Consider the following 26,764-nt stretch of genomic DNA (forward strand, 5'->3'; position numbering starts at 1 on the left):
CTGTATATGATGTATGTCTAATATTATGTACATATATTATGTATGTCTAATATTAAGTACATATATTATGTATGTCTAATATTATGTACATATATTATGTATGTCTAATATTATGTACATATATAATGAATGTCTAATATTATGTACATATATTATGTATGTCTAATATTAAGTACATATATTATGTATGTCTAATATTATGTACATATATAATGTATGTCTAATATTATGTACATATATTATGTATGTCTAATATTAAGTACATATTATGTACGTCTAATATTAAGTACATATATTATGTGCGTCTAATATTAAGTACATATATGATGTATGTCTAATATTATGTACATATATTATGCACGTCTAATATTATGTACATATATTATGTATGTCTAATATTAAGTACATATATTATGTACGTCTAATATTAAGTACATATATTATGTATGTCTAATATTAAGTACATATATTATGTATGTCTAATATTATGTACATATATTATGTATGTCTAATATTATATGCGTCTAATATTGTGTACGTATAATATTATGTACGTATAATATTATGTACATCTATTATGTACATCTATTCTGTACGTCTAATATTATGTACATCTAATAATATGTACATCTATTATTTACGTCTAATATTATGTATGTCTAATATTATGTACATCTATTATGTACATCTAATATTATATGCGTCTAATATTGTGTACGTATAATATTATGTACGTATAATATTATGTACATCTATTATGTACATCTATTCTGTACGTCTAATATTATGTACATCTAATAATATGTACATCTATTATGTACATCTAATATAATGTAAGTCTAATATTATATACATCTATTATGTACATCTAATATTATGTACGTCTAATATTTTGTACGTCTATGTACGTCTAATATGATGTACATCTATTATGTACGTCTAATATTATGTACATCTAATAGTATGTACATTTAATGTTATGTACGTCTAATATTATGTACGTCTAATATTATGTACATATATTATGCACGTCTAATATTATGTACATATATTATGTATGTCTAATATTATGTACATCTATTATGTACGTCTAATATTATGTACACCTATTATGTACGTCTAACATTATGTACGTCTGACATTATGTACATATATTATGTACATCTAACAGTATGTGCGTCTAATATTATGTACGTCTAATATTATGTACGTCTAATATTATGTACGTCTAATATTATGTACATCTAACATTATGTACATATAATATTATGTACGTCTAATATTATGTACATCTAATATTATGTACATATATTATGTACATCTAACATTATGTACGTCTAATATTATGTACATCTATGTACATCTAACATTATGTACATCTAACATTATGTACATCTAATATTATGTACATCTAATATAATGTAAGTCTAATATTATATACATCTATTATGTACATCTAATATTATGTACGTCTAATATTTTGTACGTCTATGTACGTCTAATATGATGTACATCTATTATGTACGTCTAATATTATGTACATCTAATAGTATGTACATTTAATGTTATGTACGTCTAATATTATGTACAGTGGGGAGAACAAGTATTTGATACACTGCCGATTTTGCAGGTTTTCCTACTTACAAAGCACGTAGAGGTCTGTCATTTTTATCATAGGTACACTTCTACTGTGAGAGTCGGAATCTAAAACAAAAATCCAGAAAATCACATTGTATGATTTTTAAGTAATTAATTTGCATTTTATTGCATGACATAAGTATTTGATACATCAGAAAAGCAGAACTTAATATTTGGTACAGAAACCTTTGTTTGCAATTACAGAGATCATACGTTTCCTGTAGTTCTTGACCAGGTTTGCACACACTGCAGCAGGGATTTTGGCCCACTCCTCCATACAGACCTTCTCCAGATCTTTCAGGTTTCGGGGCTGTCGCTGGGCAATACGGACTTTCAGCTCCCTCCAAAGATTTTCTATTGGGTTCAGGTCTGGAGACTGGCTAGGCCACTCCAGGACCTTGAGATGCTTCTTACGGAGCCACTCCTTAGTTGCCCTGGCTGTGTGTTTCGGGTCGTTGTCATGCTGGAAGATCCAGCCACGACCCATCTTCAATGCTCTTACTGAGGGTAGGAGGTTGTTGGCCAAGATCTCGCGATACATGGCCCCATCCATCCTCCACTCAATACGGTAGAGTCGTCCTGTCCCCTTTGCAGAAAAGCATCCCCAAAGAATGATGTTTCCACCTCCATGCTTCACGGTTGGGATGGTGTTCTTGGGGTTGTACTCATCCTTCTTCTTCCTCCAAACACGGCGAGTGGAGTTTAGACCAAAAAGCTCTATTTTTGTCTCATCAGACCACATGACCTTCTCCCATTCCTCCTCTGGATCATCCAGATCGTCATTGGCAAACTTCAGACGGGCCTGGACATGCGCTGGCTTGAGCAGGGGGACCTTGCGTGCGCTGCAGGATTTTAATCCATGACGGCGTAGTGTGTTACTAATGGTTTTCTTTGAGACTGTGGTCCCAGCTCTCTTCCGGTCATTGACCAGGTCCTGCCGTGTAGTTCTGGGCTGATCCCTCACCTTCCTCATGATCATTGATGCCCCACGAGGTGAGATCTTGCAGGGAGCCCCAGACCGAGGGTGATTGACCGTCATCTTGAACTTCTTCCATTTTCTAATAATTGCGCCAACAGTTGTTGCCTTCTCACCAAGCTGCTTGCCTATTGTCCTGTAGCCCATCCCAGCCTTGTGTAGGTCTACAATTGTATCCCTGATGTACTTACACAGCTCTCTGGTCTTGGCCATTGTGGAGAGGTTGGAGTCTGTTTGATTGAGTGTGTGGACAGGTGTCTTTTATACAGGTAACGAGTTCAAACAGGTGCAGTTAATACAGGTAATGAGTGGAGAACAGGAGGGCTTCTTAAAGAAAAACTAACAGGTCTGTGAGAGCCGGAATTCTTACTGGTTGGTAGGTGATCAAATACTTATGTCATGCAATAAAATGCAAATTAATTACTTAAAAATCATACAATGTGATTTTCTGGATTTTTGTTTTAGATTCTGTCTCTCACAGTTGAAGTGTACCTATGATAAAAATTACAGACCTCTACATGCTTTGTAAGTAGGAAAACCTGCAAAATCGGCAGTGTATCAAATACTTGTTCTCCCCACTGTACATATATTATGCACGTCTAATATTATGTACATATATTATGTATGTCTAATATTATGTACATCTATTATGTACGTCTAATATTATGTACATCTATTATGTACGTCTAACAGTATGTGCGTCTAATATTATGTACGTCTATTATGTACGTCTAATATTATGTACGTCTAATATTATGTAAGTCTAATATTATGTACATCTAACATTATGTACATATAATATTATGTACGTCTAATATTATGTACATCTAATATTATGTACATATATTATGTACATCTAACATTATGTACGTCTATTATGTACGTCTAATATTATGTACATCAATGTACATCTAACATTATGTACATCTAACATTATGTACATCTAATATTATGTACATCTAACATTATGTACGTCTAATATTCCATACGGGGGCAGTTTTGTGACCCCCAGGGTGCTGTGTATATACACTACCGTTCAAAATAAATGTCCTTGTTTTTGAAAGAAAAGCACATTTTTGGTCCATTAAAATAACATCAAATTGATCAGAAATACAGTGTAGACATTGTTAATGTTGTAAATGACTATTGCAGCTGGAAATGGCAGATTTGTTATGGAGGCCCATTATCACCAACCATAACTCCTGTGTTCTAGTGGCACGTTGTGTTAGCTAATCCAAGTTTATCATTTTAAAAGGCTAATTGATCATTAGAAAACCATTTTGCAATTATGTTAGCACAGCTGAAAACTGTTGTCCTGATTAAAGAAGCAATAAAACTGGTCTTCTTTAGACTATTTGAGTATCTGGAGCATCAGCATATGTGGATTCGATTACAGGCTCAAAATGGCCAGAAACAAAGTACTTTCTTCTGAAACTCAACAGTCTATTCTTATTCTGAGAAATGAAGGCTATTCCATGCGAGAAAGATGAGTGGGAGGCCCTGGTGCACAACTGAGCAAGAGGACAAGTACAATAGTGTCTAGTTTGAGAAAGAGCCTGACGCTCCAGATACTCAACTAGTCTAAAGAAGGACAGTTTTATTGCTTCTTTAATCAGGATAACAGTTTTCAGCTGTGCTAACATATTTGCAAAGTGGTTTTCTAATTATCAATTAGCCTTTTATAATGATCAACTTGAGTTAGCTAACACAACGTGCCATTGGAACACAGGAGTGATGGTTGCTTTGAAAACAAGGACATTTCTAAGTGACCCCAAACCTTTGAACGGTAGTGTATATCAGGTAGTGCATAACAGTGTTTCAGTGTGGTATAGAACGGATCGCTCCACAGAGCGTGACTGCCATTGTCAGTGGTGACAGACTACTCCAGAGGTCAGGGGGGTTTGGGGGGTCACGGCTGCCTGCGCCCTCTGTCCTGTCCTGCCGTTGTGACACACTGGCCGCTCTGTCTGTCGGACAGAATGTTCAGTGCCGGTTCACACCGTGAGCATCAGAGCAGAATGGCACTGCCCCCGCAGCACCAGCCCTCCATACCCTGCCAAACGTCCTAGTCTATGTGAAGACACACACACACACACAAATATACATGTAGATGCTGCACTGTGCCCAGGAGTTATACTTGGCGCAAACCCAATGAACCTCTACATGCACACATGTGCGTGCGAACACGTCCAAATCTGAGCAGACCGTGGCTCAATAGCCCTAAAGGCCCTGCTCCATCGACCCGAGCCAAACGTAGCCAGTGCAGGTGGAGCCTGTCAAGTGTGAGGTGACTGGTGGAGACTTGGACATACACCATGATGTCTACCGGGGCTTAGCGGAGCAGCAACCATGGCGATGCCCTTCGTCCTCAGATGCATACTGTACTGTACATGTCATACTGATAGAGAAGAACAACCCTGACAGCAGCCAGCTGGGAACTCACTGAGATCAACATCAAAGAACCAGGTGCATACAGTAGGCCCTACATACTGAGATAACAGAGCCCTGCAGAATGGGCAGACATGGACTATGGTATATCTCATCTCGTTGGCTTTTATGCTGTTGTATAGGTTCCACACAGTGAGTTCATGCCCCTCAGCTTCTGGCTAAGTCATTCTCCCTCTTTAATCAGATTAACAGTGTGCGTGATAAAGTGGGGCCGGAGGCAGCATTGATTAAACCTGAGGGACGGCAGGGTTTTAATAAAGGCAGCTCCGGCCTCTGGAGAGCATGGGGTTCACTGACCTTCAGGGACGTCTGCTGAGAAAACAAACACTTGAGTCCTGTCTTCATTCATTCTGAACGTGAACGCTCTGAAAGGTTTTAAAGCACACCTGGCAGCAGCTCAATTCACACCTTGGCTAGGCCAGCCACAGATGCTTTTGCCTCTCATGCACCAACTCTCTCTCCCCTCCTCTCTCTCCCCCTCCTCTCTCTCTCGCTATCTCTCTCTCTCTCCCCTCCTCTTTCTCTCTCCCCTCCTCTCTATCTCTTTCTCTCTCCCCTCCTCTCTATCTCTCTCTCCCCTCTTTCTCTCTCCCCTCCTCTCTCCTCCTCTTTCTCTCTCCCCTCTCTATCTCTCTCTCTCTCCCCTCTTTCTCTCTCCCCTCCTCTCTATCTCTCTCTCTCTCTCTCCCCTCTTTCTCTCTCTCCCCCTCTCTCTCTCCCTCTCCCCCCTCCTCACTCTCCCCACCCTCTCTCTCTCCACTCCTCTCGCTCGCTCTCTCTCTCTCTTTCTCTTTCTCTCCCCCCTCCCCACTCTCCCCATCCTCTCTCTCTTGCTCCATTACTCTCTCTCTCTATCTTTCTCTCTCCTCATCTTTCTCTCTCTCCTCCTCCCTCTCTCTCTCTCACTCTTTGTCTCTCAAGCTCACTTTTTTCACTGTTTTATTTCTCTCATCATCCTTGTATCTCTTTTCCCCCCACAGCTTGATGTATTAGTAAATTAGCACTGTCTCCACTATGGTGTGATGGCATGAGGCGCATTGGTGGTTATTCCATTGTATCTGACTGTGTTCCAGATCTGTTACACTGTACCTGGATTATTTCCGTCACAGTTGAATGGATGGTATTTGTAGCGTTTCCTGCTAACTGGATGTGTCAGTAAACACAGCGTGTCCCCTCCTCTCTGGTATGTCAGCAGGTGGGCAGAGAGCTGGCCCAGTGCCCTCAGAGACCAAGCCTGCCTGTCACAACGACACGCCACAGCGCCACCGCCAAGGCCATGCGTGTGTTCCCATGCCAACCACCCCGCTGTCACAGGGGCACAGGGCCACGGGTACAGACGTGCCCTCAGAACCCTGTGCCTTTTCTTATACTAACGCACACACACAGTCTCAGAACACACACCCCTACAGTGAGCCTCACAAGTCACACGCCACAAGAAACTCGCTTAAATCACAACATTTAGTCTGTTCTGTTTAAGCACATTGCAGCCATTGGCACAATACAGCCTGTTCTTTGCTGTGGCACCAAACTGGTTGTTTTTCACATAGAAGCATGTTGTTTCTGTCTGAGTGTTACTGCAAACTGTGAGACGTTGCTCACGTTGCTGATCTTACATTTGAAACCTCAAAATAGTGAAGGAGTGAACAGTTAATCATTTCTTGGTTGGATATGAATTTCTCCACATGGAAGAGACTTGCTGTGCTCTGCATAGCTTCCTTCCAGGGTAGAGAAGGTGGATTGGATTATGTTTGTCTGTTACTGTAAGATTGATGCACACATTGTCAAAATGATGTTTGCCGTTCCTCCATTACACGTACAATTACTCCCTGGGTGAAATAGCAGCCTAATTTGTGTGATGGGTGCCGCAGTTGTTTAAAATATTTTGTGCTGTATTAGTCTGTTGTTTGGTGCATCTTTTGACAGGAAGCTGGGCGATAAATTGGATAGATGGCTTGATAAAAACCTTGTTGTGCAGAATCCTTCACGGTGGATTTAGAAAAATGACATCTCCCCAGCTCATAACAGACGATTTGTTCCCTGGGTGATTTATGAAATCAATGTGTCTTGTTATCAGCAGCAGGAGTGTGACTGAGAGATAAGATCGGTGCACAGCCTTTTTAAACATAAGGAGAAGGGGATGGAAGCTGTGTGCACCCTGTGTGTGCACCCTGTGTGTGCACCCTGTGTGTGCGCATGTATATTTTTCCTATATGATAACTTGAGATAATCCTGCAACAGCGCAGCACTAGGACTGAGTAGGGAAATACAACAGACAATGAAATGTCTAAATTGATTCATCCAGAGTCCACAGTTTCTAAAATGCTGCTTATTATCCCCAGCAATGTGCAGACATCATAATGATCATAAAAGCCATTCCACCAGGAGTAATGTTACAGTAGTAAATAAAGACAACCAGTTATTTGGACCAACAGTAATTATAAGTCAGAGCCTGGTTAACCTTGGTGATTTACAGACACTTAATTCCCTTCTTAAGACCTTGTTATTGCATTTATTGTGTGTGTATGTGTGCATGTCTTTTCTGTTGGTGTTATATCAGTTACTTCGGCAGCGTTCACACCTCCATTCTCAGACAAAGTGCTACAGATTGGTCATACCATACGATGAATGCTGCTGTGAGACCCGGTTTCTTTTCCTGCTTGCTTCTTATCCCTCTCTGGGCTCCACTAAACAGACCTGGGCTCTAGAAGCATCCCTCAGGTGTCAGTGATGGCACCATCTGCTAACTAGAGTTGCCTAGACATTCGTCAGTGGCACGGCCACAGGAGAGAATGTTTTCATTCCCTCCATCTCTGACAAGCCACTACCTACATGACTCACTCTGTTGGGACACTTGGCGATGACAGAATGCTTCAGCACTCAATTCTGGAGGTGGCATATGCCAAGTCCGTGTGAGCAGCAACAAGATGTTGAAAAGTAAAGATACTTGACATTAATGTCCGAGTGTTTTGCCTGAAATTCTCAAATCTAAAATAAAGTATAAAAGCTTTGATTATTCCTCTGAATGAAAAGATAAGGTATTGATAGTGAATGTTCAGTCTGCATAGCTTTGGAGTTTTCCCTCAGATTTGATGTGGTTGAGCTGGCAACTTGATGTCATCTGTCATCGCAGTGTCTATATCAAAGTGCTCCATGCCATCTTCACCCCTTCTCTCTCTCTCTCTCTCTCTCTCTCTCTCTCTCTCTCTCTCTCTCTCTCTCTCTCTCTCTCTCTCTCTCTCTCTCTCTCTCTCTCTCTCTCTCTCTCTCTCTCTCTCTCTCTCTCTCTCTCTCTCTCTCTCTCTCTCTCTTTCTCTCTTTCTCTCTCGGAATCAGTGGAGGCTGGCGGGAGGAGCTATTGCTCATTGTAATTGCTTGAATGGGGAAACTTGACTGAGAGACAAAGCGCTTCAGAGTGTGCTGCACTAATTTGACATAGCTTCCATGTACCCCTGTCTCTCCTCAAAAACGCAAGGAAATAAGGATTTGTTTCATACATCTATTTTGGTTTCGCTGGAGATTAAAAGTTGCCTTCACCTCAGAAGACAAGATGAGGAGAGATGTGTCTTTAGGGAGGTGGAAAAGCTATGCCAGTATTTCACAGCAGTCACGTCACCAGATTTGTCACCTCATCCTCTGTCTCTTTATCCCTACCTACCTCCCTCTCTCTCTCGCTCCCTCTCTCTCTCTGTCTCTCTCTCTCTGTGTCTCTCTAGTGAAGTTTGATGACTGTCAGCACAGCAAGGCTGTGGACTTCGAGAGCAGTGACCCTAACTTCAGTGTGCGTCCTGACGGCTCGGTGTACGCGGAGCAGGAGGTGGCCAACCTGTCTGAACCAGTCCAGTTCATGGTGACCGCCCGCGGAGGTCATGACCCTCATATCTGGGAGACCACGGTCAAGCTGGCCTTGGCTGGCCACCCGCCTTCTGTTCCTGTGAGTCAGGTAAACATATATACACTGCTAAAGTTATAAAGTTTGCCTTAGGTATAGACACACCAACACACCCCTGCTACTGACAGACTGTACTGAACCTCAGTTGTACAATTGCATGGAGACACGTACATTATTTATACACTTGAAAACCTCTAGCCTCTCAGGTAAGATCAGTTTTCAATGATCCTCAAGTACATTATATAAAACCACATTTTAGGTTCTGCTTTTCAAATAAGATGTTGAATAGTAGGAGGCTTAATGCTTCCTCCAGGTCATGCTTTTAATCATAGAAAACGTCCAAGAATTGTGTAAAGCAATTGCAGAGCTGGGATTAAAATTCTGCCCACTCCTCCCAGCACAATAATGGAGGGCATGAAATAATTGACATTGATTGAGCTAATGTTCCACTCTGAGGCATGCAGGAACCAGGTGATGTGGTAACAGCACTTTGTAATTATGTTCCCACGTCGTGGGAGCAAGAGATTCAATAATAGAACAAGAAATAATTATGTTTGAGCAATCAAATGAAAATGTTAAAACCAGTTACATGTTTTAAATTGATACATTTTTGTTGGGAATCGCTTACAACTTATGTTAGGTACTTTCCGGACACTTTTCTTCCCGGCAGCAGTGTGTAATTTTGGTCAGCAGGTGATTCCAAAGTGGAAAATTGCTGTTATCCCCTGTAGAAAAGTTGTCATAAGTAATTTAAATTGTTTCATTAAATGTGTAGCCATGAAAAACTAAATTGTGGAAATGTATAATTCAGGATAAGGGATTTCTCCAACACTAAAATGTTTTCAGAAACAAAAAAAGACATGCAGCAAATGGTCATACTCATTCTTTTTCTGGCCTGCTCCATATATTTTAACCCTTTACAACCCTAAACCCATGGCTATTTGATGTCGGTTAGCCACTGTATTTGGTCATACAGACTAATTCCAAGAAAAGCTAGGTGAATGGTTACTGAAGGGTAGAGAGAGAGCATGTATGTGTGCGTGTCCTTCCTGCTGGCATTAGTGTTTCCTCCTCCTACCGTGTGACCCAAACAGCACTGCAGACAGGCAGGGGCTCACGGGACACACGGATGTGGCCTAGAAGAGCCCTGTACTGTCCTCCTATACAGGGCCCTCCTAATGTCCTGTCCTCCTATACAGGGCCCTCCTAATGTCCTGTCCTCCTATACATTGCCCTCCTAATGTCCTGTCCTCCTATACAGGGCCCTCCTAATGTCCTGTCCTCCTATACAGGGCCCTCCTAATGTCCTGTCCTCCTATACAGGGCCCTCCTAATGTCCTGTCCTCCTATACAGGGCCCTCCTAATGTCCTGTCCTCCTATACAGGGCCCTCCTAATGTCCTGTCCTCCTATACAGGGCCCTCCTAATGTCCTGTCCTCCTATACAGGGCCCTCCTAATGTCCTGTCCTCCTATACAGGGCCCTCCTAATGTCCTGTCCTCCTATACAGGGCCCTCCTAATGTCCTGTCCTCCTATACAGGGCCCTCCTAATGTCCTGTCCTCCTATACAGGGCCCTCCTAATGTCCTGTCCTCCTATACAGGGCCCTCCTAATGTCCTGTCCTCCTATACAGGGCCCTCCTAATGTCCTGTCCTCCTATACAGGGCCCTCCTAATGTCCTGTCCTCCTATACAGGGCCCTCCTAATGTCCTGTCCTCCTATACAGGGCCCTCCTAATGTCCTGTCCTCCTATACAGGGCCCTCCTAATGTCCTGTCCTCCTATACAGGGCCCTCCTAATGTCCTGTCCTCCTATACAGGGCCCTCCTAATGTCCTGTCCTCACACACCTGGCCCTCCTAATGTCCTGTCCTCCTATACAGGGCCCTCCTAATGTCCTGTCCTCCTATACAGGGCCCTCCTAATGTCCTGTCCTCCTATACAGGGCCCTCCTAATGTCCTGTCCTCCTATACAGGGCCCTCCTAATGTCCTGTCCTCCTATACAGGGCCCTCCTAATGTCCTGTCCTCCTATACAGGGCCCTCCTAATGTCCTGTCCTCCTATACAGGGCCCTCCTAATGTCCTGTCCTCCTATACAGGGCCCTCCTAATGTCCTGTCCTCCTATACAGGGCCCTCCTAATGTCCTGTCCTCCTATACAGGGCCCTCCTAATGTCCTGTCCTCCTATACAGGGCCCTCCTAATGTCCTGTCCTCCTATACAGGGCCCTCCTAATGTCCTGTCCTCCTATACAGGGCCCTCCTAATGTCCTGTCCTCCTATACAGGGCCCTCCTAATGTCCTGTCCTCCTATACAGGGCCCTCCTAATGTCCTGTCCTCCTATACAGGGCCCTCCTAATGTCCTGTCCTCCTATACAGGGCCCTCCTAATGTCCTGTCCTCCTATACAGGGCCCTCCTAATGTCCTGTCCTCCTATACAGGGCCCTCCTAATGTCCTGTCCTCCTATACAGGGCCCTCCTAATGTCCTGTCCTCCTATACAGGGCCCTCCTAATGTCCTGTCCTCCTATACAGGGCCCTCCTAATGTCCTGTCCTCCTATACAGGGCCCTCCTAATGTCCTGTCCTCCTATACAGGGCCCTCCTAATGTCCTGTCCTCCTATACAGGGCCCTCCTAATGTCCTGTCCTCCTATACAGGGCCCTCCTAATGTCCTGTCCTCCTATACAGGGCCCTCCTAATGTCCTGTCCTCCTATACAGGGCCCTCCTAATGTCCTGTCCTCCTATACAGGGCCCTCCTAATGTCCTGTCCTCCTATACAGGGCCCTCCTAATGTCCTGTCCTCACATCCCTGGCCCTCCTAATGTCCTGTCCTCCTATACAGGGCCCTCCTAATGTCCTGTCCTCCTATACAGGGCCCTCCTAATGTCCTGTCCTCCTATACAGGGCCCTCCTAATGTCCTGTCTTCACACACCTGGCCCTCCTAATGTCCTGTCCTCCTATACAGGGCCCTCCTAATGTCCTGTCCTCCTATACAGGGCCCTCCTAATGTCCTGTCCTCCTATACAGGGCCCTCCTAATGTCCTGTCCTCCTATACAGGGCCCTCCTAATGTCCTGTCCTCCTATACAGGGCCCTCCTAATGTCCTGTCCTCCTATACAGGGCCCTCCTAATGTCCTGTCCTCCTATACAGGGCCCTCCTAATGTCCTGTCCTCCTATACAGGGCCATCCTAATGTCCTGTCCTCCTATACAGGGCCCTCCTAATGTCCTGTCCTCCTATACAGGGCCCTCCTAATGTCCTGTCCTCCTATACAGGGCCCTCCTAATGTCCTGTCCTCCTATACAGGGCCCTCCTAATGTCCTGTCCTCCTATACAGGGCCCTCCTAATGTCCTGTCCTCCTATACAGGGCCCTCCTAATGTCCTGTCCTCCTATACAGGGCCCTCCTAATGTCCTGTCTTCACACACCTGGCCCTCCTTTTTATTTATTTTTTATTTATTTAACCTTTATTTAACCAGGTAGGCAAATTGAGAACACGTTCTCATTTACAATTGCGACCTGGCCAAGATAAAGCAAAGCAGTTCGACACATACAACAACACATAGTTACACATGGAGTAAAACAAACATATAGTCAATGATACAGTGAAAAAAAATAAGTCTATATACAATGTGAGCAAGTGAGGTGAGATAAGGGAGGTGAAGGCAAACAAATATATGTATAAATAAATAAAAATATAAAAAGGCCATGGTGGCGAAGTAAATACAACACAGCAAGTAAAATAAAAACTAAAAAACACTGGAATGGTTGGTTTGAAGTGGAATAAAGCGCAAAGTAGAGACAGAAATAATGGGGTGCAAAGGAGCAAAATAAATAAATAAATACAGTAGGTAAAGAGGTAGTTGTTTGGGCTAAATTATAGATGGGCTATGTACAGGTGCAGTAATCTATGAGCTGCTCTGACAGCTGGTGCTTAAAGCTAGTGAGGGAGATAAGTGTTTCCAGTTTCAGAGATTTTTGTAGTTCGTTCCAGTCATTGGCAGCAGAGAACTGGAAGGAGAGGCGGCCAAAGGAAGAATTGGTTTTGGGGGTGACCAGAGAGATATACCTGCTGGAGCGCGTGCTACAGGTAGGTGTTGCTATGGTGACCAGCGAGCTGAGATAAGGGGGGACTTTACCTAGCAGGGTCTTGTAGATGACCTGGAACCAGTGGGTTTGGCGACGAGTATGAAGCGAGGGCCAGCCAACGAGAGTGTACAGGTCGCAGTGGTGGGTAGTATATGGGGCTTTGGTGACAAAACGGATGGCACTGTGATAGACTGCATCCAATTTATTGAGTAGGGTTTTGGAGGCTATTTTGTAAATGACATCACCGAAGTCGAGGATTGGTAGGATGGTCAGTTTTACAAGGGTATGTTTGGCAGCATGAGTGAAGGATGCTTTGTTGCGGAATAGGAAGCCAATTCTAGATTTAACTTTGGATTGGAGATGTTTGATGTGAGTCTGGAAGGAGAGTTTACAGTCTAACCAGACACCTAGGTATTTGTAGTTGTCCACATATTCTAAGTCAGAGCCGTCCAGAGTAGTGATGTTGGACAGGCGGGCAGGTGCAGGCAGCGATCGGTTGAAGAGCATGCATTTAGTTTTACTTGTATTTAAGAGCAATTGGAGGCCACGGAAGGAGAGTTGTATGGAATTGAAGCTCGCCTGGAGGGTTGTTAACACAGTGTCAAAAGAAGGGCCAGAAGTATACAGAATAGTGTCGTCTGCGTAGAGGTGGATCAGAGAATCACCAGCAGCAAGAGCGACATCATTGATGTATACAGAGAAGAGAGTCGGTCCAAGAATTGAACCCTGTGGCACCCCCATGGAGACTGCCAGAGGCCCGGACAACAGACCCTCCGATTTGACACACTGAACTCGATCAGAGAAGTAGTTGGTGAACCAGGCGAGGCAATCATTAGAGAAACCAAGGCTGTCGAGTCTGCCGATGAGGATGTGGTGATTGACAGAGTCAAAAGCCTTGGCCAGGTCAATGAATACGGCTGCACAGTATTGTTTCCTATCGATGGCGGTTAAGATATCGTTTATGACCTTGAGCGTGGCTGAGGTGCACCCATGACCAGCTCTGAAACCAGATTGCATAGCGGAGAAGGTATGGTGGGATTCGAAATGGTCGGTAATCTGTTTGTTGACTTGGCTTTCGAAGACCTTAGAAAGGCAGGGTAGGATAGATATAGGTCTGTAGCTGTTAGGGTCAAGAGTGTCCCCCCCTTTGAAGAGGGGGATAACCGCAGCTGCTTTCCAATCTTTGGGAATCTCAGACGACACGAAAGAGAGGTTGAAAAGGCTAGTAATAGGGGTGGCAACAATTTCAGCAGATAGTTTTAGAAAGAAAGGGTCCAGATTATCTAGCCCGGCTGATTTGTAAGGGTCCAGATTTTGCAGCTCTTTTAGAACATCAGCTGACTGTATTTGGGAGAAAGAGAAATGGGGAAGGCTTGGGCGAGTAGCAGAGGGGAGGGCAGTGCTGTTGTCCGGGGTAGGGGTAGCCAGGTGGAAAGCATGGCCAGCCGTAGAAAAATGCTTATTGAAATTCTCAATTATAGTGGATTTGTCGGTGGTGACAGTGTTTCCTATCTTCAGAGCAGTTGGAAGCTGGGAGGAGGTGTTCTTATTCTCCATGGACTTTACAGTGTCCCAGAACTTTTTTGAATTTGTGTTGCAGGAAGCAAATTTCTGCTTGAAAAAGCTAGCCTTGGCTTTTCTAACTGCCTGTGTATATTGGTTTCTAGCTTCCCTGAAAAGTTGCATATCACGGGGGCTGTTCGATGCTAATGCAGAACGCCATAGGATGTTTTTCTGTTGGTTAAGGGCAGTCAGGTCAGGAGAGAACCAAGGGCTATATCTGTTCCTGGTTCTAAATTTCTTGAATGGGGCATGCTTATTCAAGATGGTGAGGAAGGCATTTTTAAAAAATGTCCAGGCATCCTCTACTGACGGGATGAGATCAATATCCTTCCAGGATACCTCGGCCAGGTCGATTAGAAAGGCCTGCTCGCTGAAGTGTTTCAGGGAGCGTTTGACAGTGATGAGTGGAGGTCGTTTGACCGCTGACCCATTACGGATGCAGGCAATGAGGCAGTGATCGCTGAGATCTTGGTTGAAAACAGCAGAGGTGTATTTGGAGGGCAAGTTTGTTAGGATGATATCTATGAGGGTACCCGTGTTTACGGAATTGGGGTGGTACCTGGTAGGTTCATTGATAATTTGTGTGAGATTGAGGGCATCAAGCTTAGATTGTAGGGTGGCTGGGGTGTTAAGCATGTTCAAATTTAGGTCGCCTAGCAGCACGAGCTCTGAAGATAGATGGGGGGCAATCAGTTCACATATAGTGTCCAGAGCACAGCTGGGGGCAGAGGGTGGTCTATAGCAGGCGGCAACGGTGAGAGACTTGTTTTTAGAGAGGTGGATTTTTAAAAGTAGAAGTTCAAATTGTTTGGGAACAGACCTGGATAGTAAAACAGAACTCTGCAGGCAATCTTTGCAGTAGATTGCAACACCGCCCCCTTTGGCCGTTCTATCTTGTCTGAAAATCTTGTAGTTGGGGATGAAAATGTCAGAATTTTTGGTGGTCTTTCTAAGCCAGGATTCAGACACGGCTAAAACATCCGGGTTGGCAGAGTGTGCTAAAGCAGTGAACAAAACAAACTTAGGGAGGAGGCTTCTAATGTTAACATGCATGAAGCCAAGGCTATTACGGTTACAGAAGTCATCAAAAGAGAGCGCCTGGGGAATAGGAGTGGAGCTAGGTACTGCAGGGCCTGGATTCACCTCTACATCACCAGAGGAACAGAGGAGGAGTAGGATAAGGGTACGGCTAAAAGCTATGAGAATTGGTCGTCTAGAACTTCTAGAGCAGAGAGTAAAAGGAAGTTTCTGGGGGCGATAAAATAGCTTAAAGGAATAATGTACAGACAAAGGTATGGTAGGATGTGAATACAGTGGAGGTAAACCTAGGTATTGAGTGATGATGAGAGAGATATTCTCTAGAAACATCATTGAAACCAGGTGATGTCATCGCATATGTGGGTGGTGGAACTGAGAGGTTGGATATGGTATAGTGAGCAGGGCTAGAGGCTCTACAGTGAAATAAGCCAATAAACACTAACCAGAACAGCAATGGACAAGGCATATTTACATTAAGGAGAGGCATGCTTAATCGAGTGATCAATAAGGGTCCAGTGAGTAGAGGTTGGTTGGGGTCACGGCGATCGAGACAGCTGGCCGGGTAGATGGCTATCGGTAGCAAGATAGCATAGGGTGGAGGTCTATTTGTAGATACCTCGTGCGTTTCCGTCGGTAGGTTAGTGGGGTTCCGTGTGGTAGAGGGGATCAATCCAAATTGGCAAAATAGATATAGTGACCCAAGAAAAAGAAAAAAAGAAAATAAATAAATAATAATCATAATTGTCCGATATACTTATTCAGATAGCAGCCGATAAGACAGCTAACGATTAGCGGGCCCCAGATGAGCGTTCAGGTAACATCGGGACGGAGGTGCCAGTTGGATAACTCCCTCGGGCAGATAACGTCGGCAGTCAGTCGTGAAGGCCCGGTGGGGCTCCGTATCTGCGGCAAAAAATAAAAAACGGGTCCGGATAGGTGACTGTAGCCCAGGAATGGCTGATGGAACTCCTCAGCTGGCTAGCTCCGGAATGATTTGAGTTTGCTCCGGGATCGACGTAAGCCAATAGTCACACGGTTTGCAGCTAGCTAGCTGCAAAATCAAGGTGCAAATGTCCAGAGCCTGCGGCTGAAATCCGGGGAAACTGAGAGAAAAAAAATAAAATAAAAATAAAAAAAGTCCCGGAATGCTCCGGTCCGAGTCGCGTTGCACAAAAGTGCCGGTAGATTATCGAGCTAAAGGAATAGCTGATGACCACAAAACGTGGGCAGCTGAAACACCAACGCTAGCCAGCAAACCGGCTAATTTCTGGGCAGCTACAGATTAGCTTCTGGCTAGCTATCGGATAGCTTCTGGTTAGCTTTCTGGCTAGCTTCTGAATTAGCCCCTGGCTAGCTTCCACGGTGGATTTTCAGATTTGAGGTAAATAATACTTTTTTGTAATTGGTGAAGCGGGTTGCAGGAAAGCTTTTGCAGGAAAGCTTTTGTAGTTGAGTTCTTGGATAATAAAATATATAAAAGATATGCGAAGAAAGGTGTAAATATATATATATACAGGACACGACAATACGAAACAGAAATGACGTCTGAACTGCTAAGCCATCTTGGAACCAATGTCCTAATGTCCTGTCCTCACATCCCTGTCCAGGCACGGCGCCAGGATGTTTTTTCTCCTGGGGCTAAGGGGGGGCTTGACCAATGTGGGGGTGCTAAGAAAATTGTTGATTTTCATGACTTATTTATAAGGAAGTTCTCATTTTTTCAATAAAAGCAGAAATAGCTATCACAACGTCAGAAATGACATTATTAATATCCTAAGTGCAGCCACAACGAGAAGTGCAATGCATTTAGCCTATGCCTGTTAACTGTGCACCCACTTGTAAAACGAACTGGCTATCATCACAATCTTAGTGATTATATTTCTATTGCAAACAAAAATTACTTGTAGGCCGACGATATACATGCGTCCTGCTGTGCATTGGTTATAATGTTACGCATGAAATGTCTATCACAACGTCAGAAATGAAAGGAATAATATCTACACTGCAGCCACATCGAGAAGTGCGTTTACCATATGCCTGTCACCTGTGCACACATGGTGTAAAACGAGCTGGCTATCATCACAATCTTAGCCATTATATTTCTATTGCAAAAATACTTGTAGGCCGACAATATGCATGCGTCTTCTTGTTCCGTCCACATCAGCGAGATTGATTCATGTTCCCACCACCGGACAGGCGCTCTGTCAATAAATATAAGGCCTTTCAGTTACTCACCAAGTGTTGTTTTATAGAAGGACGATGCGTCTGTTGTGGTTCAGTGCAAATTAGTCTATAATCTTCTGGACATCCAGGGCCTTGGTTCTTTCTGCGTGTGTAGACAGGAAGGAAAGGTTGCTGAGTTGAGAGTTTGCCCAGTGTTTCGGTCTGTATATCATGATGCGTGTACTTAACTGTTTTGTCGAATTTGCCTATGACCTGTAAAAGTTCAAGGAAGTTTCCTTGGTTGACAGCCGTGTCGTTTTCTCTGTCTCCTCTCTGTGAAAGTCCCTGGTATGCAGTGTAACACAATGACTCCACAACTACTCTCATATACTCTCTGTTCTCTCAGACTAATTTTTTAATGTCCATCACTTAGAGCGTTGCATATTGTTGAGCCAGACTCTTTCTGAACAGTCCACTCATTCCACGCTGTCATTGTATATTTATAATCCACACTAGCATTGTGTGTCTTGAACGAACTTGTGGCCTTCTTCCAGTTCTGGTAGCCATCGTGGGTAAATGCCGCCTTCTCTCCACCATGATTTCCTGGACGTTGAAAGTGGCAGCATGCAAAGCAGAAAGCACGGTCCTTTGAAATAGAATATTCCAGCCATTTGTAATCCTCATACCATCTACGATTGAAGTAGCGATCCTGCTGTCCAACTTTTGTGGCTGGATAACGGCGAAGAAGAAGGCGCCTTGGTTCTTCAACAGGTGACTGGCTTAAATCAGAGGGAGCGGTGGCTGTGCTAACAGTGGAGCTAACGGTGGCTGTGGAGCAGCTAGCAGCGACAAACTGCTCTGGTGCTCCCTCACGTCGTGGCTCACGAGTTTCTCTCTCCGACTCATCTTTCTTATCTTCCTCTTCTTCTTTGGCCCCCTCGGAGACAGGGTCTGGATTTTCGATTCCTACCCGCACTCTTCCCTTGATCAGAAAACGGTCCATTGCAACTGGGCGAGATGGGCGACTAGCTATCTAGAAGTTAGCTCACATAACATAGCCTAACGTGCGCGAGCACACACACCAGACTTCCCTCCCACCACCACCACAAACACACACACACGTCATAGGGTACACACCCACGCAGCCAGGGATCTGATTGGGAACAAAATGGCTGGTTATTAACTTTTTCATATTTCTTTATGTAAAAATGTAAAAATACTAACGCTTGAGGGGGCTTAACTGGGGCTACGCAGATGTGACGGGGCTATAGCCGTCCTAGCCCCGATGTAGCGCCGTGCATGTCCCTGGCCGTCCTAATGTCCTGTCCTCACATCCCTGGCCGTCCTAATGTCCTGTCCTCACATCCCTGTTCCACCTAATGCCCTGTCCTCACATCCCTGGCCCTCCTAATGTCCTGTCCTCACATCCCTGGCCCTCCTAATGTCCTGTCCTCACATCCCTGTTCCTCCTAATGTCCTGTCCTCACATCCCTGGCCCTCCTAATGTCCTGTCCTCACATCCCTGTTCCTCCTAATGTCCTGTCCTCACATCCCTGGCCCTCCTAATGTCCTGTCCTCACATCCCTGGCCCTCCTAATGTCCTGTCCTCACATCCCTCACTCCCTCCTCTGTTTCCTTTGGAGAGGTAAAGCAATTCTCAAAACTCAAATTCACCAACAACAACAAAGCCACTGTGGAACAGCATTCTACCCCAGCATTCTACCCCAACTGTTTTCTCATTTCATTTGGGGATGCTGTTGTTCAATAGCAGGGGTATTCAACTATTACCCTATGAGGTCCAGAGCCTGCTGGTTTTCTGTTCTTCCTGATAATGAATTACACCCACCTGGTGTCCTATGTCTAAATCAGTCACTGCTGAGAGGGGAACAAAGAAAAAACGAAATGAGTGGAACTGGCTTCGAGGTCCAGAGGTGAGTTTGAGGGTTCTGTAGTATTGATTAAAAGATTATTGTATACGGAACGATAATACAGAATTGCTTGCTCCCAGTTTCAAAAATAGATGTCTCCTACTCAGTGAGGAGCAGATTGAGGTTATAGAATTATTGACTGAAACAGAGGAATGTTGTGAGGGCACAGACATTGAAATGTGTGAAATGCTGTGGCGGAGTTGTGTCATTTGAGCCACTATCTCTGAGTCAATAGTGTTGAAATGGAGAGGGAAGAACAATCAGATTACACCAAAATATAATCAACATGTAATGACAACAGTACAATTTTAAAAGGTGCTTAACCAGCCAAAAGATATTAGGTGATTTAAAAGATAGACGGCTCCATTACCAGGTAATTGCATATATTACGTTTCAGAGCAGACATATGTACAGGGACTCATTGGACTCCTATTATTATGTTCTATTAATAGTTGGCTTGATTTACCTCTTCCTAGATGAACTGTGCATCGTGCTTGGTATGTGTTGGTGTGTGCATTAGAGCGTATCTATTTATATTGGATGTACATTTATATCTGTGAACATAGTTTGTCTACCTCCTGTTTAAGAGTATGAGGCATTAGTAGTGTCACTCTGGCTGCCAGGTACTCAGGCTATGGTGCCCTACATGTACACTGAGTCTGTATGCACATACCCCCTGCTAATTTCATGCTGCTCTGGTCTGCCTTCTCCTGCAGCTTAGAGGCAGAGAGTCCGTTATGCACCAGTACACTGAGTCTGTATGCACATACCCCCTGCTAATTTCATGCTGCTCTGGTCTGCCTTCTCCTGCAGCTTAGAGGCAGAGAGTCCGTTATGCACCAGTACACTGAGTCTGTATGCACATACCCCCTGCTAATTTCATGCTGCTCTGGTCTGCCTTCTCCTGCAGCTTAGAGGCAGAGAGTCCGTTATGCACCAGTACACTGAGTCTGTATGCACATACCCCCTGCTAATTTCATGCTGCTCTGGTCTGCCTTCTCCTGCAGCTTAGAGGCAGAGAGTCCGTTATGCACCAGTACACTGAGTCTGTATGCACATACCCCCTGCTAATTTCATGCTGCTCTGGTCTGCCTTCTCCTGCAGCTTAGAGGCAGAGAGTCCGTTATGCACCAGTACACTGAGTCTTACTTTTATCCCCCCTTCACCAGAATACCTGTTTATGTTAGATTAGAGAGCAGAGACCCATACAGTAGTGGGGAGGGGTTTAGGACCTAGGGTCTTATTGGTCGGTGAGGTGGCAATACAGGGTCTGAGAGTGAGGTCATGATGACTAGTCTATGTTGTGATTGCAGCCCAGTTCTACATCCACAAGAGGAGTGCATCAATAGTCATAGCAGCCTTCTTTAATTCCCTTGATTCTATAAGAGGTCAGATTTGTGATACCTGTCTTCTCTTGATTGTCCTGCCCCCCCCCCCCTGTTCACCACAGACCACTGCTCTGATCAGGCCTCGTCAGTGAGAATAAGCGTGGGAGAATGAAGGAGCGATAGAACAGCTCAAGATCAACAGTGAATGGAGGATGGGAAACAATCACATACTTGATATTGTGTAATTGAAAGGCCCTGTTTAGTGTTGCCTCCTGCTCTTCAGAATGACAACCTCCAGATGTCAGCTCCAGGGCTGCGGGGCTGACTGATGCCCCAGCGACATGCAGCCTGGCTGGGAGGAGAGAGCAGCCAGCTGGCCAGCCCGCTAGCTCTGGGCCTAGGGAGCTCCGGGTGGTTCTGGGACTGATTTCACACTCAAAGATCCCTGCTTACACACACACACACACACACACACACACACACACACACACACACACACACACACACACACACACACACACACACACACACACACACACAACATACCTTTCTCACAGCACAAAGAGCCTGTTCCAGTTTCCCGTTTTTTCTTTGTAATTGTGGTGATGTTTGTCATTGTGCCAGCTTCGCAGGGCTATAATTTGCCATGCTGTTTGGAGTGTGAGTCACGTGGACACACTGCAGTGGTATCATCCATAGACAGGCTCTTTGCTCTGTTGTGGCTGCCTGGCACAGCGTTTGGAGGAATGTGGGAGTTTGCCAATGCAACAGCGATCAGATGCATCGACCCCATTATCAGCGGCCCTGATGTCCTGCATTCGTCAGCAGACTAAGGTTCTGATAATGATGGCGAGCAGCAGTACTGTGTGAGTTATTCAACAGATATCAGAGGTGCCGATAAGGACTTTATCAGGGAGGGAGCACATGGGGTAGAAACAGAGGTTCTATGCAGAGGCAGGGAAGCCTTTGAGCATCATGGGTACCATCCTTACTCATCCTCACATATCAGCATCTTTACATATCAACTCCACCCTGTCTGCTTTCTATCAATATAGGATCTCACATTTTATTTCTTTTTTCTCTGTTTTTCTCTTCCCCCTATTTCCTTTCTCTTTGTTTATGTCAAACACACAAATTCACGCATGCACGCACACACACTACTTCCACCTGCCACCCATGGAAGTACTGGCACGCTCCCATCTCGCACCACTGCCCCTGTGCTGGTACCTGTGAGTGTTGTGGATGAGCGGAGCTGAAGCGAGAGTTATCTTATCTGGGCACCACATCTGGTCCCCTATCCCTCACTCTCTCCCCTCTCTCCTGCCCGGCTACCTTCATCACTGCTGCTATCAGGAGGCCTGCTGTAAAGCCCTGTAGTCAAATCCACTAAGCCGTGAAGAATTAAAACAAAGGGGGGGAAATATACAGTATGTTTGCTCTGGTTTAGCTTGCATCTGTCTCTCTGTCTGACAAACCGTATGTGTATGGATAGGCTAACCTGCCCGCCGGTGATTAAAGTTTGAGTTGGGTATGTGCGTGTCCTCTGAGTAGGTTTAACAGAAGGATTTCTGCTTGGATTCAAGTCTACAGCAGCATGAATGTCTCTGTTTGTGGGGAGCAGGAGAAACAGCAGGATCACTGGATTACACAAACACTACCATCTCAGGCATGAGGACACATCAACCCTCACTGGATAGATACCATATACACTTTCCAGAGGTCTACCAATGTATGCAGTATGTCTTATAAACACATAGGGACAGATTTACAATGTGTTTACACCAGTGTGCGATGTACCTGTTAACATGAGGAGATAAAACATGAAAGAAAAAATCCCAAAAGTCAAATGAGGGATTAAGATTAGGGAAAGATGGCAAGGGGTAATGTATACTGAACAAAAATATGAACGCAACATGTAAAGTCTTGGTCCAATGTTTCATGATCTGAAATCAAATATCCCAGAAAGGTTTCATACCCAAAAACCTTATGTCTCTCAAATGTTGTGCAGAAATGTGTTTACATCCCTGTTAATGAGCCTTTCTATGCCAAGATAATCCATCCATCTGACAGGTGTGGAATATCAAGAATCTGATTAAACAGCATGGTCATCCCCCCTTGTGCTGGGGACAGTAAAAGGCCACTCTAAAATGTGGAGTTTTGTCACACAACACACTGCCACAGATGTCTTAAGTTTTGTGGGAGCGTGCAATTATTATTATTTTTTAAATGTAACCTATTTTTAACTAGGCAGTCAGTTAAGAACAAATTCTTATTTACAATGATGGCCTACTGGGGAACAGTGGGTTAACTGCCTTGTTCAAGGGGAGAACGACACATTTTCACCTTGTCAGCTCGGCGGATTTGATCCAGCAACCTTTCGGTTACTGGCCCAACGCTCTAACCACTAGGCTACCTGCCGCCCCAATTGGCATGCTTACTGCAGGAATGTCCACCAGAGCTGTTGCCAGAGAATTTAATGATACTTTCTCTACCATAAGCCACCTCCAACGTCGTTTTAGAGAATTTGTTATTACGTCCAACCGACCTCACAACCACAGACCAGGTGTAACCACGCCAGCCCAGGACCTCCACATCCAGCTTCTTCACCTGTGGGATCATCTGAGACCAGCCACCCGGACAGCTGATGAAACTGAGGAGTATTTCTGTCTGTAATAAAGCTCTTTTGTGGTGGAAAACTCATTTTGATTGGCTGGGCCTGGCTCCCCAGTGAGTGTGCTTGGCCTTTGCCCTCCCAGGCCCAACCATAACTGTGCTCCCATCCATGCATGCAAAATCCACAGATTAGGGCCTAATGAATTTAAATTGACTGATTTGCTCATATGATCTGTAACTCAGTAGAATAATAAAAAATGTTGCATGTTGCGTTTATATTTTTGTTCAGTATAATTAAAAACATGTTTATGTTTTCAGTTTTTGTATTTTATTCTCCTCTTTTGTCTAACAGTATTTACATACGTACATGCTCTGGGAAACTAGTCTTTGCTCATAATAGCAGTGAATGGCAATGATCTCACACTGCAGGATCACTGTTGGTCCTCCTAACATTCTGATCTTGCTGTTATTGAAGTGATATTTCATCAAGCCCTTTTCATTTGGAGTAAGGCCTCTTTCAGGGGGATATGTCACGGAATGCGTCACACGGAGCAGCATAGTTCTGAGACTCAGAAGGTCAAGTTGGAGACATCCAACTGTGATTTTTCAGACTGAGAAGGTTTTTGCTGGATAAAGACATAGAAGTCAACCTCTGTGGACTGTGCAGAGGCAATTGGTAAGCTTTCTGCAAGACTAATGCCTGAAATTCATGCTAAGGCTGGGTCCTCTTAGGTGATTAACGCCAAGTGTGTTAAGGTGAAGAGTCAAAAGCGTGGATTATATTTGAATTGGAAATCTTTTTATTTTCATTCATTTTTGTATTATCTTCAAGAAACAGTGAATAGGTGTTTTATTCTGTTCCTTGTCATCTGACAAGGTTGATTTTCATGACGGATTAGTCACCTGTACTTTCCATACTCTACACTTTTAGAAGATGAACAAATAATTAATTGACACACTACTCCTTTCTATTGAGACTTTACATTGTGTAGTTGGCTCTCAAGTTATTGTTGAATACTGTAGGTCAGCCAATGTACAGTATGTGTTGATTTCTTGTCTTTTCAGATTGGAGTGGAGGATATGATTGCAAGGGCCTGGGACTCTAATCCCAGGGTTATCAAGTTTCCACGGAAACATCAAAGAAGCTCTTCTGCCAATGGTCTGAGACGACAGAAGCGAGACTGGGTCATCCCACCAATCAATGTGCCCGAAAACTCTAGAGGACCCTTCCCACAAATGCTTGTCAGAGTGAGTGACAGTTATCACACTTATCAAGAACTACTGATGTGCAGTTAAGTCGAAGTTCTCTTTTTGAAATGTTAAAAAGCTACTGTATATATCATCCTATTTTCAGTTGGTAGTTGCTTATGCCTGTGTTGTAAACTAGAAATTAGTTCATCGTCAATTCTGATAACAACAACTCGATCTTGCTCTGTTTTCGCTCCCGCGGATCATAAGGCTTTTTACTTTTATTTGAGCCAAAGCCGGAGACATCTTCAAGCCAGACATCCCACGTTTGTCTAAGGGTCACTCACCTAGGCAACTGAAGAGAAGGGTAGAATAGATCTCATACAATCACTATGAAGGGCTGAACAGAACACCACACTGGTAGTTTCTATCAAGGACCTTCAGCAGGTAAAGAGAATGATTTGAGTGGTGATGCAGCGCCAAGTGATTGCTCTGGTACGCCTTAAAACTCTACACAGACAGAAACCCAGACAAGAGGATACAGACAGATGGACACACACACAGCGCTGCTTCACCAGTTGTTCAATGAATTTAGGAGTGTTTAGCACACTTTCAGTTGCTTGTGTGTGTGTATGCAGCCATGCAGGAGTTGTTTAAATGACGTAAACTAGCTCATTAGACAGCAGGGATTTTACTATAACTGTCTTAGAAGTGACAAACCAACTCCATTCCTGTTGGCATTATATGGCAGCTCTGCCAGTGTGGTTAGTTTTCTGTTAGCTCCATGGTTCCAGGATGCTCCTGGAAACTGTGCTGCCTCTGTTCAGACATCCAGGCCAGGGATAGCTTTCTCTGGGCCAACACAGAGCTCCCTCACGCCCATTTGTATCGCGCGGCTTACACTCCCGGATTACTGAAATCGCCTTTCACCAACGAGTCGGCAAGAGGGCAGATTTTCCACCAAAGCAAAAAACACTCATTCACTCACCCACACAAACACACAGACTACAGGAGCAGGGTGGATGAGGGGAGGCGTAGGATTGTACCACCCTGCTGGAGAAATGAACACCCCTTCATCTCCTTTCATCTCCTTCATATTCAGCGTCAGATGGTTGGGTTTACTGACACCCCGGCGGTTCCTTTGTGTGTGTGTGTGTGTGTGTGTGTGTGTGTGTGTGTGTGTGTGTGTGTGTGTGTGTGTGTGTGTGTGTGTGTGTGTGTGTGTGTGTGTGTGTGTGTGTGTGTGTGTGTGTGTGTGTAAGCGCGTGTGTGTGTGTGTGTGTAAGCGCATGCTTCGGTTATAGCCTTTAGCTGTAGTAAAAGAGCTCTGTTCCTTAACCATGGGGGGGGGTGCATCACATCTGTGGCCCAGTGCGGTATTAAATGCCCTCTTCTCCCTGCAACACCGCTTGGCCTACTGGGCCGTTCCATTGTGACAGCTAGCCAGTGAAGAGAGAAGAAGGGATTTAGTTCTTTATCTCTCTTGTCTTAGGGGGTTTTCACATATAGTCCTCTTTAAAATAACCGATCTCAGTCCTCTTTAAAGTGAACTCTGGGGTAAAAAAAAAAGCTAAATAACTCAGTTATCTTTGTATTCACACTGCCCTTGCATTTGAATTAGGACTCAGCTCTTTTGCCAGTTCACTTCACCTATTTTGTGGTCTGCGTTCTCTTTGCATTCGCATTTCTATGTTTAGAAAGGATCCAGGATATTTTTCCAACATTCATTCAATGTACTCTGCGTTTTTACAAAGTACAGGACAAGCCATTACATCAGAACAGCTAGATATACCTATACACTTAGTAAAAAAATTGCTATCTACAACCTAAAAGGTTCCCTTTGAAGAAGCATTTTTGGTTCCAGGTCGAACCCCTTTGGTTCCAGGTAGAACTCTTTTAGGT

At 44.3% G+C, this 26,764-nt stretch overlaps 1 protein-coding gene across 3 annotated transcripts in view; it reads left to right on the plus strand.

Moving 5' to 3' along the window:
• Positions 1-26,764, plus strand: part of LOC139535600 (cadherin-4-like) — a 250,078-nt gene that overhangs the window by 150,465 nt on the left and 72,849 nt on the right. For all 3 annotated transcript variants that reach the window (XM_071335181.1, XM_071335182.1, XM_071335183.1), the window contains 2 exons: positions 8,776-9,002; positions 24,740-24,922. In XM_071335181.1, coding sequence (XP_071191282.1) covers positions 8,776-9,002; positions 24,740-24,922 — 410 coding nt within the window. The remainder of the gene's footprint in view (positions 1-8,775; positions 9,003-24,739; positions 24,923-26,764) is intronic.

This window comes from Salvelinus alpinus, chromosome 12 (assembly GCF_045679555.1).
Source record: "Salvelinus alpinus chromosome 12, SLU_Salpinus.1, whole genome shotgun sequence".
NCBI lineage: Eukaryota > Metazoa > Chordata > Actinopteri > Salmoniformes > Salmonidae > Salvelinus > Salvelinus alpinus.